The sequence below is a fragment of the Crinia signifera genome, chromosome 1 (assembly GCF_055691185.1).
Source record: "Crinia signifera chromosome 1, ASM5569118v1, whole genome shotgun sequence".
Classification (NCBI taxonomy): Eukaryota; Metazoa; Chordata; class Amphibia; order Anura; family Myobatrachidae; genus Crinia; species Crinia signifera.
In genome coordinates this window covers 216,957,458-216,969,639 of record NC_139217.1, presented here as the reverse complement: position 1 = coordinate 216,969,639, position 12,182 = coordinate 216,957,458, and the positions used below count along the sequence as shown (strand labels likewise).

General features: G+C 43.2%; 1 protein-coding gene across 3 annotated transcripts in view; it reads right to left on the bottom strand.

Moving 5' to 3' along the window:
* Positions 1-12,182, bottom strand: part of LOC146068787 (protein unc-13 homolog A-like) — an 802,795-nt gene that overhangs the window by 40,621 nt on the left and 749,992 nt on the right. For all 3 annotated transcript variants that reach the window (XM_083179256.1, XM_083179258.1, XM_083179257.1), the window contains one exon: positions 1,060-1,179. In XM_083179256.1, coding sequence (XP_083035382.1) covers positions 1,060-1,179 — 120 coding nt within the window. The remainder of the gene's footprint in view (positions 1-1,059; positions 1,180-12,182) is intronic.

The window sequence follows — 12,182 nt, the reverse complement described above, 5'->3', positions numbered from 1 at the left end:
TCTGCCTGTCAATAAGGCAGAGGTATTCGTATTACAGCGGATGCAATTGCAGGACCAGTCCTACACATTTGCAGAAAGGGTCCTGTGCTTGAGCAGTTTCCCAATTATTGGTAAACTGCAAGTTGGATCAATATGCGATCCAACCTAGGCAAGAACCTTATATTATGAAACTAACTTTGACATTTGCTAGATTTTCGCAGGTTTTCTCACCAGAAAACCTACAAAATGTCACATGCAAGTAAGGTCAGCACATTGAAACTCCATGCCTATTAAATGATGAAGATTCTCACACAAAACTCTCATCGTAATTTGGCGAGCGCAAACAATAGTAATAAAAAAAACAGACCCTATTACATTTCTCCCTTTTCTTTTGTAATATAAAAGTAGGAGGCCAATTACCATGTAGAGTGGAATATAAAAGTAGGAGGCCAATAACCATGTAGAGTACAAATGATCCCACCAATAGTATGCCTACTCCTTTAACCCCTTCAGTGGTGTTTTTTTTATTAGGAGCGCTCCCCACTGGGCGAGTTCTTACTGGGGAGCGCTCCCTAAAATAAAACCCCACCACTGTGTCCCTGGGTCCGGACGGCGGCGCTGATCTGTGTAATAGCTGCTGCCCGGTCCTGCCCCCGGAAGCCTGGCTATGTTTGGCAGGACGTTACACGATCACGCCGCACACAGCAGGGGGGTGGGAGGCCGGGCAACAGGAGCCGGGCAGCCGCTTGAAGCTGAGTGCAACGCTGATCTCAGCGCTCGGCCCAGGAGCGCAGGCAGTGGCACTCCCGAGAATTTTCCAGGTTGCCAGTCTGCGCACTGGAGCAAACCCCAGAAAATTCTCAGGAGTACCAGGGAAGGGGTTAAATATGTATCAGTGCTGTGTAGTATGCATACACCAGTTCAACAATTATTTTGATATAAAAGAAATCATCAGTTTGGCAGCACTATGACAAAGTTAAATTAAACTACAGTAAGGGCAGTCTTGGATTTTGTCTTTTGACTGTACGTGCCTATGATGAAACTTCTTTGCCCAGTGCTTACATGTTTAGCAGTCTATACCTGTGGGTGTCAGATGAAGGTTGCTGAAATTCTCAGGAGCTTTTTGTGCAATCTCCATTTTACGATCCATGACAGCAAAGACCTTATTCCCAGGCTGGGCCATCCTTGACACAACTGGACCTTAAATTTTGTGGGAAGAAAAAGATAACTCTTTTTTTGGGGGCACTGCTTTTAATGTTAATGAAAAAAGATTAATTTTACGTATACTGATGGGACAAGTGGGTATCAAAACAATAGAATAACATCAGTCAGTTCAAGCCAAACCCCCCTTCCCCCACAACTGGACCTTATTAGAGGTGTGTAGTAGAGGTAGCGTTCATTTTACATCCTCTATGGGTGCACACAATCAACTAACTTGCCTAATGAGACCACCCATACTGCAAGGGCACTATATATATATATATATATATATATATATATATATATATATATATATATATATATATATATATACACATACATACATACATACATACATACACACATACACATACCTCCCCCAGATATTATGGCTAATACATAATTTCATAACATCCAAAACAGTAAAATAATTTGATCATTACTGATCACATTGGTACACACCTGAAAGTACAGTATAGTGGCTTTAGCAATTATTTCTACTGTGGCTAGGAAACCTAGGAAGACTAGCAGCTCAGCTAGCAACATTAGACCCAGACTTAAGGGCCTGTTACTTTTTTGGAAGAAAAGCAAAAAAAGAATTTACTATAAAAAAAAAAAAAAATAAGCAGCAACTAAATGAGCACCTGAGCAAAACCATGTGCACTGCAGTTGGGGGAATGTAACATGTGCAGAGACAGATTTTGGGTGGTGTGTGTCCATGCTGAAATCTAAATTTCAGTGTAATGATAAAACTGTTAACCATTTGTTTTCTACATGCAAAAGCAGACAGTAAGTACCATGCACAGAAAAACATCGAACTGTATTTGCTCCCCTTGCAATTCAGCATGATGTGTTCCAGATAAAAAGTTAAATGCACCCCCAATCATCCAATCCTTGATCCAATTATCCAATCCTTCAACCAATCATCCAATTATCCAATCCTTCAACCAATCATCCAATCCTTCATCCAATCATCTTCAACGCTCTTCAATAAGTATTGTATGTTGTTGACTTTTCCCTATTTATCAAAATCTACAGTTAATCATTTTGCCATCATTCATATCCTGTACCGCAGTATCTTTATTAAAAAAGGTTGCTTCACTCCCTTGTCGTTCATGTAACAGCCCTACATCAAAGCACCCAGCCTCCGTTACACTCCAGCTGGTGCTTCACGAAACGTTAAACCGGTGTTTCTAATTACTATGGACGTCTGAAAAGTGTCTGGGAACCTTTTTCTGAGTTCCTACTTCCTTTCTATACTACTCCTTATACTTTCTAGTGTGCTATAACTTTCCAATTTAGATTAGACTACTATTAATAATATTGTGCTCTTATCTATGTGGTAATTAATATTACTAAAGTGGAGGTGCAAATTAAATATATTTGCACCTCCACTTTAGTAATATTAATTACCACATAGATAAGAGCATGGTATTATTAATAGTAGTCTAAGCTAAAGTGGAAAGTTATAGCACACTAGAAAGTATAAGTAGTAGTATAGAAAGGAAGTAGGAACTCAGAAAAAGGTTCCCAGCTTCCGTGAGTTAAGGAGGGGGATCAAGCCAGCAAATAGTGATCCCCCACTCCTTCACCACACCACCAATGTAGTAGCAACATTCAGGAGCATCTGTAAATGCCAGGATCGGCATAGTAATCGGACTGACAGCCGCAAAGCAGGCTGGGTAGTCCGGCCCCCAATAAACTAATGGTTCAAACACTAAGATTTTTAAAAAGATTAAAAGACTAGCAAATAGAAGTCTGGTTAGGAACTAAGATAGGGAATTGGCATTAATAATTTGAATTACCTTTAACCCAGACCAATTAAATCATTACAGGAAATGATGTCATGATATGGCCCTATATATACCAGAGCCAGGTAATGGCTAGTTCACTTCCACTGAAACTTATACCAGTATACACCTCAAGAGGGGCAAGTCTTTCAGCTACATTGCTAAATTGTCCATTTTTGGTGCATCAAACTTTGCTTCTGTTAGATAATGCTCTTAGGAGTTAATTACCTGAAAAATTTGTTTGTGACTTATTCTATTGGGAAATATGTTTATATATATATATATATAGCAGAGTCAGCCTGGCACTCGTCCTTCAAGGATCAGCTGCCGTTGGTGCCTTCCTGGAGGGATAGGTAGGTGACGACTGGAGACAGAGGCGGCACTCAGCGGACTTGGTGATAGAAAACTTTATGTAGAAAATGGAAACTCCAACGTTTCGGAGCAAATGTGCTCCTTTTTCAAGGTGTACAAATTTAAAAGTGAAAAACTCTTACCTTAAATACCCCACCGCCAGTGTAATGAGGTCCCGTGTTCGGGGCCGGCGTCTGACGTAGCTTCCGGCTGAGCGCGCTGTACAGGCGCGCGGCCGCATCTTGTGTTGCTAGGATACCTATCCATTTGGGACTGCATCCAGCCCCACCTGAGCCAGGGCACCTACAAATACGTTGTACTATCTTTCTACCCTTCAAGGAAGTGCTCTTTGCAACACACAAAAGCACATTTCATTTTACCACCAACTGGACACCATTGCAGTTACAATGCAGCACTGCACCAGAACGGACACCCCCGGGATCCCATCCAGCACACCAGTGCCAGAGGATCAACCAGGATGTAGCTCCATGCAACTACAGAGAGGCAGCACCTTCACCTACACAGACGAAGAGGTGGAGAGAGTGCTTTTCAAGGACAATATATAGTTAATGGAAGGGCACCTGGGCCCCGAGGACATCTACAAACAATTATATAAACTCAAGCGCAGGGAGATGGATTTTCTCCTACACGGGGTATCCCTATCCGAGTACTATCGGGAGCGCCTCATACCGAGGGGCTTCCGGGTAAGGAACGTGCCCACCATAGGGCGGCACAGCCAAGACTTTTGCAGGAAATGGACAAGCATCTTAAACAAGTGCAGCCTGGACCTGCTAGTACTCGTGGTAGAGGAGTCTGGGAAAGAACTCAATAAAACCAGAGACAGCATCACACAGTATGAGGCGGAACATCTCGATTCTCTGTCTTCCGATACCTTCCAAGACTGGCTGACTAAATTAAAACAACAATGTTACGGCTACCGCAACGATAAGTTTAAACGCAATAAACTACAAACAGTAAAAGAAGGGGGCGTGGCCACGGCTGAGGGAGAGTGAGGACGTGTGAGGCAGAGCTCTCTCCCGACACCATCCGTATGTAACATAGGGGAAGTGTCTGAACCTGCTACCCGGCATCCTCTTGCTGTTTCCCCGCCACTGACGTGCAGACTGAGCGCAAAGGTTACCCGGCGCACTGTGCGACGCTGCAGCCATCTCCCTGAATACAGCACGCTGTCTCTCTCCGTTCCCTGTGGCGCCAAAGTACTCCACGCCAAACACCTGCGGATGTGCAGGCGTGCACGAGCTCCAGGACCAGAGCGGGCTAGTTGGCAAGCCGCGGCTCAAGCAGACGGAGCAGGGGAGAGAAGTGAAACCTGCGGGCGCATCCGACGGCTTTCTTTGCCGCATACAGCACGCCACCATCTGCACCCATCATCCTGTAGACAGCCTTCTACCCCTCTCTGTTCTCGGGGGCGCCAAAGGGCTGTACGCCCAACACCTGTAACACTCAGGCGAGCAAGGGCTCCAGGAGAGGAGCAAGCAAGTCGGCGGGTCGCGACACATACAGCCAGAGCAAGCAAGCGAGATCAACCTCGTGGGCACATCTGACGGCTTCCCCTGCAGAGTATAGCACGCCAGTGCACCAGCATCTGCAGCTACGTGTAAACAACGGGACACTGTAGAAGTACAGGTACGGTGGTTGGCACAGCGGGGCATATCACGCAGCTTTTGTGGCCTAACAGCGCAAGTAATTCTGGGTGAGTTGGACAAAGCTTAAATTCTTCTGGTTACATTATAACACAGACGCTATTTTGATTGGCATATTGTGACCAGTGGAGGAGGAAGGGGGCAACTGCTAAGTTTATAGCGTCACTGTAGCCCTAAAGATTCAAGCACTGTGCATATTATTATCTACCTAGCGGGGACAATTGAATGACTGTGTGGACCTAGCGGCTAGACCCACTCACTTTTGATATTACAATCACCCTGTTTTGGCAAAGATAACAGCATCATTCCCCTTCTCTAAATATGGGGAAAACTGGTACAGCAGCCGCAGCCCGCTTGGAGAAATATGCTAGAACCCAGGTTGGTAATACCTCGCAAACTTCAATCTCCACTCCTCAAACTACCCCTTTAAAAGAAAAAAGCCCCGCTGCCCCACCAGATGCCACTCTGCAACAGATCTTGGACGCTATTAATAACAGTGAAATGCGCCTAGGGGAAAAAATAAATAGTGTGCAGGCTGACGTAATCCAGATTAAAGAAGATTTAAAGGAAGTTGAAAACAGGCTGAGTGAGGCAGAGAGCCGCATCTCGGCAGTGGAAGACTCCAGTGTAAAAATGCAGCACTCTATGGCCGACATGGCCTCACAGATTCGTGAAATCAAATATAAATTGTCAGATGTTGAAGGCAGATTACGCCGAAACAATATCAGACTTGTGGGGCTCCCTGAAAGAGCAGAAGGGGCTGATGTTTCAAAGTTCGTGGAGCAACTAATAAGCAATAACCATGATATTGCCTCGTTCACGAAACAATTTGCGGTCGAAAGGGCCCATAGAGTGCCTGCAAAGCCTCCTCAACCAGGTGCACCACCCCGTACACTTATTTTTAAATTACTGAACTATCGGGACAGAGATACCCTGCTGCGTTTGACCCATATAAAAGGCTCGCTGGAACATGAAGGGGTTAAAATCTCAGCATTTCCTGATTTTTCACTCGACGTCCAGAAGAGCAGAATCCAGTTCACAGATATTAAAAAACGCCTTAGGGAATTGGATATAAAGTACTCTATGCAATTTCCCGCAAAATTGAAGGTTATGGTTGATGGGGAATCACATTTTTTACAGACACCGAGAGAAGCAGGATTATGGCTGGACAAAAAGGTTCCAGCAAGACACCAACTGGCTCCCTAATTAAAGGACTTCCCCAGGGCCCTTTTTCCTTATAAAAGTCGGGGGAGAGGGATAGGACAACTGCCTTAGTATGTTTCCGTGGTTTAGGGTTCAATAGCCCCCTGTTGGGTGCTAATCATTTTGTAATAATAGTTTTTCGTGTATGAAGGATTTATTAAATATGCCTAGGGTGGGGGGGCATATAGGGTGGGGGGAGGAGGGTAAATGTTATTGTCTTTATGTAGTATTGTTTAAAAGGACGGTGAAGTGTCATGGTAATTTTGATAATGCAATGGATCCCGCTGGTGACAACGAAGGGAGCATGATGTGCAGTGATAGTGCTAGTTTGGTAAATAACTGGCCCATCCGTTTATATATTAAAGCGTAAGGATTAGATGGTCTGTATTTTAGCATGGAACACCAGAGGAATAAATGACAAAATAAAGCGCTCCCTTGTCATGCGTCAGGTGCGACAAAGCAAGGCAGATATAATATGTCTATCTGAGACTCACCTTACAGGGCCAAATCTACAGGCTCTTAACAGGCCATGGGTAAACCAGGCATATCATGCTCCTTTCACGACACACGCAAGGGGCATCTCGGTATTGTTTAAAAAAACAGTAGCATTTAAATGCAATAGAGTAAAGATAGACCCAGATGGTCGGTATATTTTTCTTGACGGTATAATCAACGTAAAACATATACAATTGCTGGCTATCTACATACCACCCCTGTTTATGTTTGATGTGCTAGTTGCAGCTGCCGATTTTGTCGCAACCACTCCTGATGTGCCAGTAGTCTGTATTGGAGATTTTAACAATGTGTTGAATCCCAATATAGACAAATGGAAAACACCTCAATTGGGCGGCAGGGTCGACAGCTGCTCTAGAAGTTTTAGTAACTTTGTTGAAGATTTAGGGTGGACTGATCCATGGAGAGTAGCAAATCCAGAATTAAGACAATATTCATGCTTTTCCACATCTTACACAGCATTCTCAAGAATAGACCTGGCCTTGGTATCCAAAGAGCTATTGCCATACATAGTCAGCATAAGCTACAAAACAAGAGGCATCTCAGACCACTCCCCGTTAGTGTTAGAGCTAGACGACTCCACAGTAAAGAGCTGTGTTTTTTGGAAATTTAATGCTACCTGGCTAAATAATACAGAAGCCATGACCGAGCTAATCGAGCAATGGGATGAATTTTGGGCTATTAATAAAGGCTCAGCGTCAGATATGATAATTTGGGATACTTTCAAAGCTTATCTACGAGGCACTCTCAAAAAAAAAACAGGGTAGATCAAAAGAGCTAAGAGACAGAAAATATTGGATCTTGAAAATGCTTGCAATATCTGTGAGGCCAGTTACTTAACAGATGGTACCCCTGCGGCTAAAAAAGCATGGGACCAGGCCAGAGAGAAATGGCTTGACCATAAAATCTGAAGATATAAAATATACAAAAATTAATACTCAGAGGTTCTATGCCTTCTCTGACAAAGTGGGCAGTTATCTGGCCTATTTGGCACGTGTAGAAAAACCCTCAAATAATATCTACAGAGTGTTAGACAGTAGGGGTATTATGCAACATAAAACTGAGGATATCGGTATGGTATTTAAAGATTTTTTTGAAACCTTATATTCATCTAGGAATCAGTTTAAGCCCCCGCAAATACAGAATTTTTTGAGTAACATTGTAATGCCCACTCTCCATCCAGACGATAAAGATGTCCTGGAAGCCCCAATAACGTTGGAAGAAATAACATATGCTATAAGGACACTACCAGGTGGCAAGGCCCCCGGTTTAGACGGCATACCCATTGACGTCTATAAAAAATATGTCGATTTTTTTGCTCCTCTGTTGATGGATCTGTTTTAAAAAAGGGGAGTGCCCCCGTTCCATGATGGAAGCTAAAATAATACTTTTGCTGAAGCAGGGGAAAGACCCAACTGACCCCGAGGCATACAGGCCAATTTCATTGATCCCAGCAGAGGCAAAGATACTGGCCAAGATACTGGTGACTAGGCTGAATGAACACCTGGAGAAAATCATACATCCCAATCAAACAGGGTTCCTGCCAGGCAAATCCACATCGTTAAATATAAGAAAGGTATTTAGGCACCTTCAAATCTCGCAAAATATCACAAGTAAATCAGCAATAATGTCTTTAGATGCCGCCAAGGCATTCGACGCAGTCGAGTGGGAATACCTATGGGCGGTTATGAAGGCACTTGGCATTGGGGGTAAGTTTGTTAGGTGGATTCAAATTTTATACAATAATCCAACAGCTAGGGTGTCAATAAATGGCTGGACGTCCGCTGCCTTCCCCCTCCAGCGCGGGACGAGGCAGGGATGCCCACTATCACCAAGCCTGTTCTCTTTGGCTATTGAGCCACTTGCTAGTGCTATAAGATCTAGCCCTGACATTGTAGGATTCGCAGCTGGTAACTGTATGGACACAGTGGCATTGTATGCCGATGACTTACTAATCTTTATGCAGGACTACATAGTTTCAGCTGTTAAAGTTCTAAATCTAATTGAATCACATGGTAGATATTCGGGGTTCAGCATAAACGTAAATAAATCTAGTATAATGGCTACGAAACAGTTTATACCCAACGAACCATATGTGGATTTGCCTGTCAGATGGACAGATTCCTTTAAATAACTTGGGATCTGGATATCAAGAAACCCGTATGATTTCTGCCAGTTGAATGTACAACCATTGTTGAATTTTATTACAGTAAAATTCAAATCATGGAGCAAATTGTTGCTCACTGTCACTGGCCGGATCAACCTGATCAAGATGATTATCTTACCCAAGGTTCTATATATTATTCAGCAGTCACCAGTGTACTTGCCGATGTCCTTGTTCAAAAAATTAAACTACCAGTTGTCGTCATTTATATGGAACAATAACAGAGTTAAAATCCAAATGAACACCCTGGTGAGGAAAAAGACAAAAGGTGGGCTCTCTCTCCCCAACTTCAGATGGTATTATTTAGCAGGACAATTGCTGCACATTAAAGATTGGATTACTACAGAGTATGATAACAGCTTAGTTAAAATCCTTATGTCACAAGGGAACGATAGATGTACTCCACTCCAGTACTTACTGAAGGGGAGAGTCACTAAAAAAGACCCCCCCTTAGTGGCACAGGCAGTCAAGATATGGCGAGAAGCCAATAGTTTAATTGGCTTTTACGATACTGAGATTGATCATCCATTATCAGACTATGGGAAATTTGGGGAGTTGATAACCCTCCAGCCTGACACTGTTTGGGGTACATACGGGGTGGTAGCGATTAGCCAATTCTATGAGCATGGAGTTTTAAAATCATATACAAACCTGGCAGTAGAGTTTTCACTCCCCAAATCTTTTTTCTTTAGGTTCCTACAGTTGAGATGTGCATTGGAAGCCCAATTTAAAAATAGCATACCAAATTTTTCTATATCCCCAGTAAAAAGAGAGTTGTTGAAAGAGGGTAAAAAAAAAATTGTAGCAAGGTTATACAATATGATGTCAGATACACATAGTAACGGTGGAATGGTATCATTAGCCCAGAAATGGGAAGAGGACGTAGGTGTTTTTCTGCGCGGTGAACGGGAGATGGCACTGGCCTCTGTGCAATGTGCAACCAACTCTGTAAGAGTACAACAGGTACAGATGTATGTTTTGCACAGATCGTATATGTCTACGACCAGGCTGGTAAAGATGAGAGCCAGGGCATCCCCCCTATGTCCAAAATGCAAGAGGGCGCCGGGCTCATTTTGGCATTTACTATGGGAATGCGATGTGGCAAAAGAATTTTGGAGGGAAGTGCTACAAATGTTGGTGAATATGGGTATTCCTGTAACCACCTTGAATCCTAAAAGCTGTATTTTATCTATCTGTGCAGATAATGTTTTGAATAAATACGACAGGCTGTATATATATAATATGTGTGCTCTGGCCAAGATGATGATAGCAAGAACCTGGCTATCTAAGGATGGCCCCGATCCTGCTGCATGGATGGCACTAGTCAACTACACGAGTACACAAGAAAGATATATTTATTTAGGTAGAAAAAAGCTAAGCACATATTTTAATATATGGCACAGATGGTTAGAATCCAATTATGTAAAAAGTGTAACACAGTAGTAAATAAATTTAATTAAGTCACAATATTTGGAGGACTTAGAGTCCCCCTCTTCCTTCCCTCACTTTCACCCCCTTTTTTTTTTTTCATTCGCTCACAAATTAAAGGGCATGCACACAAGTTAAATATATTTAAAGAGTTAAGGGGAAGGGAAAGAAGAAAAAAAAAAAAAAAAGAAAAAAACCCAATAAGTAGCTGCGCCATGTAGCCAAAAACAAGGTTAAGATGTATCACATAATAAGTCAATATGACCATAGCATTATATACACGCCTGCCATAAAAAGATAAAACAATACCAATAGAAAAGCAGTAGCCAATGATGATATGATAGTTGCTCCATGACAATATCGATAGATAATAACGGATATGCCCAGGCCTTGTCACTTCGCCGTCCACTGGGAAAAAAAGGATGAAGATAAAAACAGATATACTACATTGTCCTTTTCTTTTTTTTTTTTTTTTGTCTTGTATTGTGTTGTATTTAGAATTGTCATTGTGGGAGCAATCAGCCGTATAACAACAGCTAATATTTATATGTACCTCTTGCGAGCTGATGTTCTCCTGTCTGTTTTTTTTAACTGTGTACTAAAATAATAAAAATGAAGATTAAAAAAAAAAACAGTAAAAGAAGATTATGAACATAATCAAGTATACCGATGGCTGAATGGGGGGGAGAGGCAACGCCCACAGCGCTCCAAACCAGCACAAGGGTGGCGGAGGCGCAGGGAGGCACGAGTGGGGACACACGTATCTTCCAACAGTGACACAGATCCAGCTAACCTGGATTCAGAAGGAGCGGCCATGATGAGGGACACCCCTTAGGGGAACTCCAATGCACAATCCAAAAAGTCAAAAAACGCAGGTCGGCCACCCGTAGGGGAGGCCAGAACCAGAGGATTCACAAAAAGGAATCCCCCACAAGATCCCTAGTATACAATTTATCCCAGAGGCACTTAACGGACACAGAATCCACCGTCCTGGAAAAAGGGTTGTCCTTCGTGCCCACAACCAGCCACAATGAACTTAATTGGAAGATCGAATTGCATCGGTTCTCCAGAAAGCTTCGTCTTGGAGAGTTCTTTCAGGGTAAACCTGACCTTCGTATACCACTGGAACACCAAGACTTTATAAATAAAAAATCCACCTCCCAATTCGACCCTCCCTCACAGAACCCCTCCATAAAATCCTTTGTGCGTTTAATGGACGAGTCAGTGGAGAAATACTCCAAGGCGGCCACATCCAAACATTATAATATGACCAGAGCAGAGTGGGCAGCACTGAAGAAACTCGGTGGGTACCAAGACATCATTATACGCCCCGCCGACAAAGGCATGGGCATCGTGGCCCTCGACTTGGAGTACTATAGGGCCGAGATCGGGCATCAACTGGCCGATATCAATACCTACGCCAAACTGGACAGCGACCCAACAGTTCCATATAAGAAAGAACTGGACGAGATCCTGGAGGCAGCAGTGAATGAAGGCACCATCACCGACCAATTAAGAAAGGCCCTATCCCAACAACACCCGAGGGTCCCATTATTCTTTACAGTGCCCAAAAATAGGATTTTAATACCTACCGGTAAATCCTTTTCTCGAAGTTCTTATGGGATACAGGGAGTCGTTCATAACGATGGGGAAAAGAGCTTATCCGAAGGAGACAGGCACATATAAAAATTTATACAGGGTGTACTGGCTCCTCCCCTCTGCTCCCCTCCCTCTAGCTTCAGTTAAGTGAACTGTGCCGAAGGAGAAGAACAATATGAGAGGAATATGTGTATATTTACCGTGGTGAGATTCATCCAGCACACCCAACATTCAACATAACAGACCACATTAGCAACCCCATAACCTGGGAAGTCTAAGGGCCTAAGAACA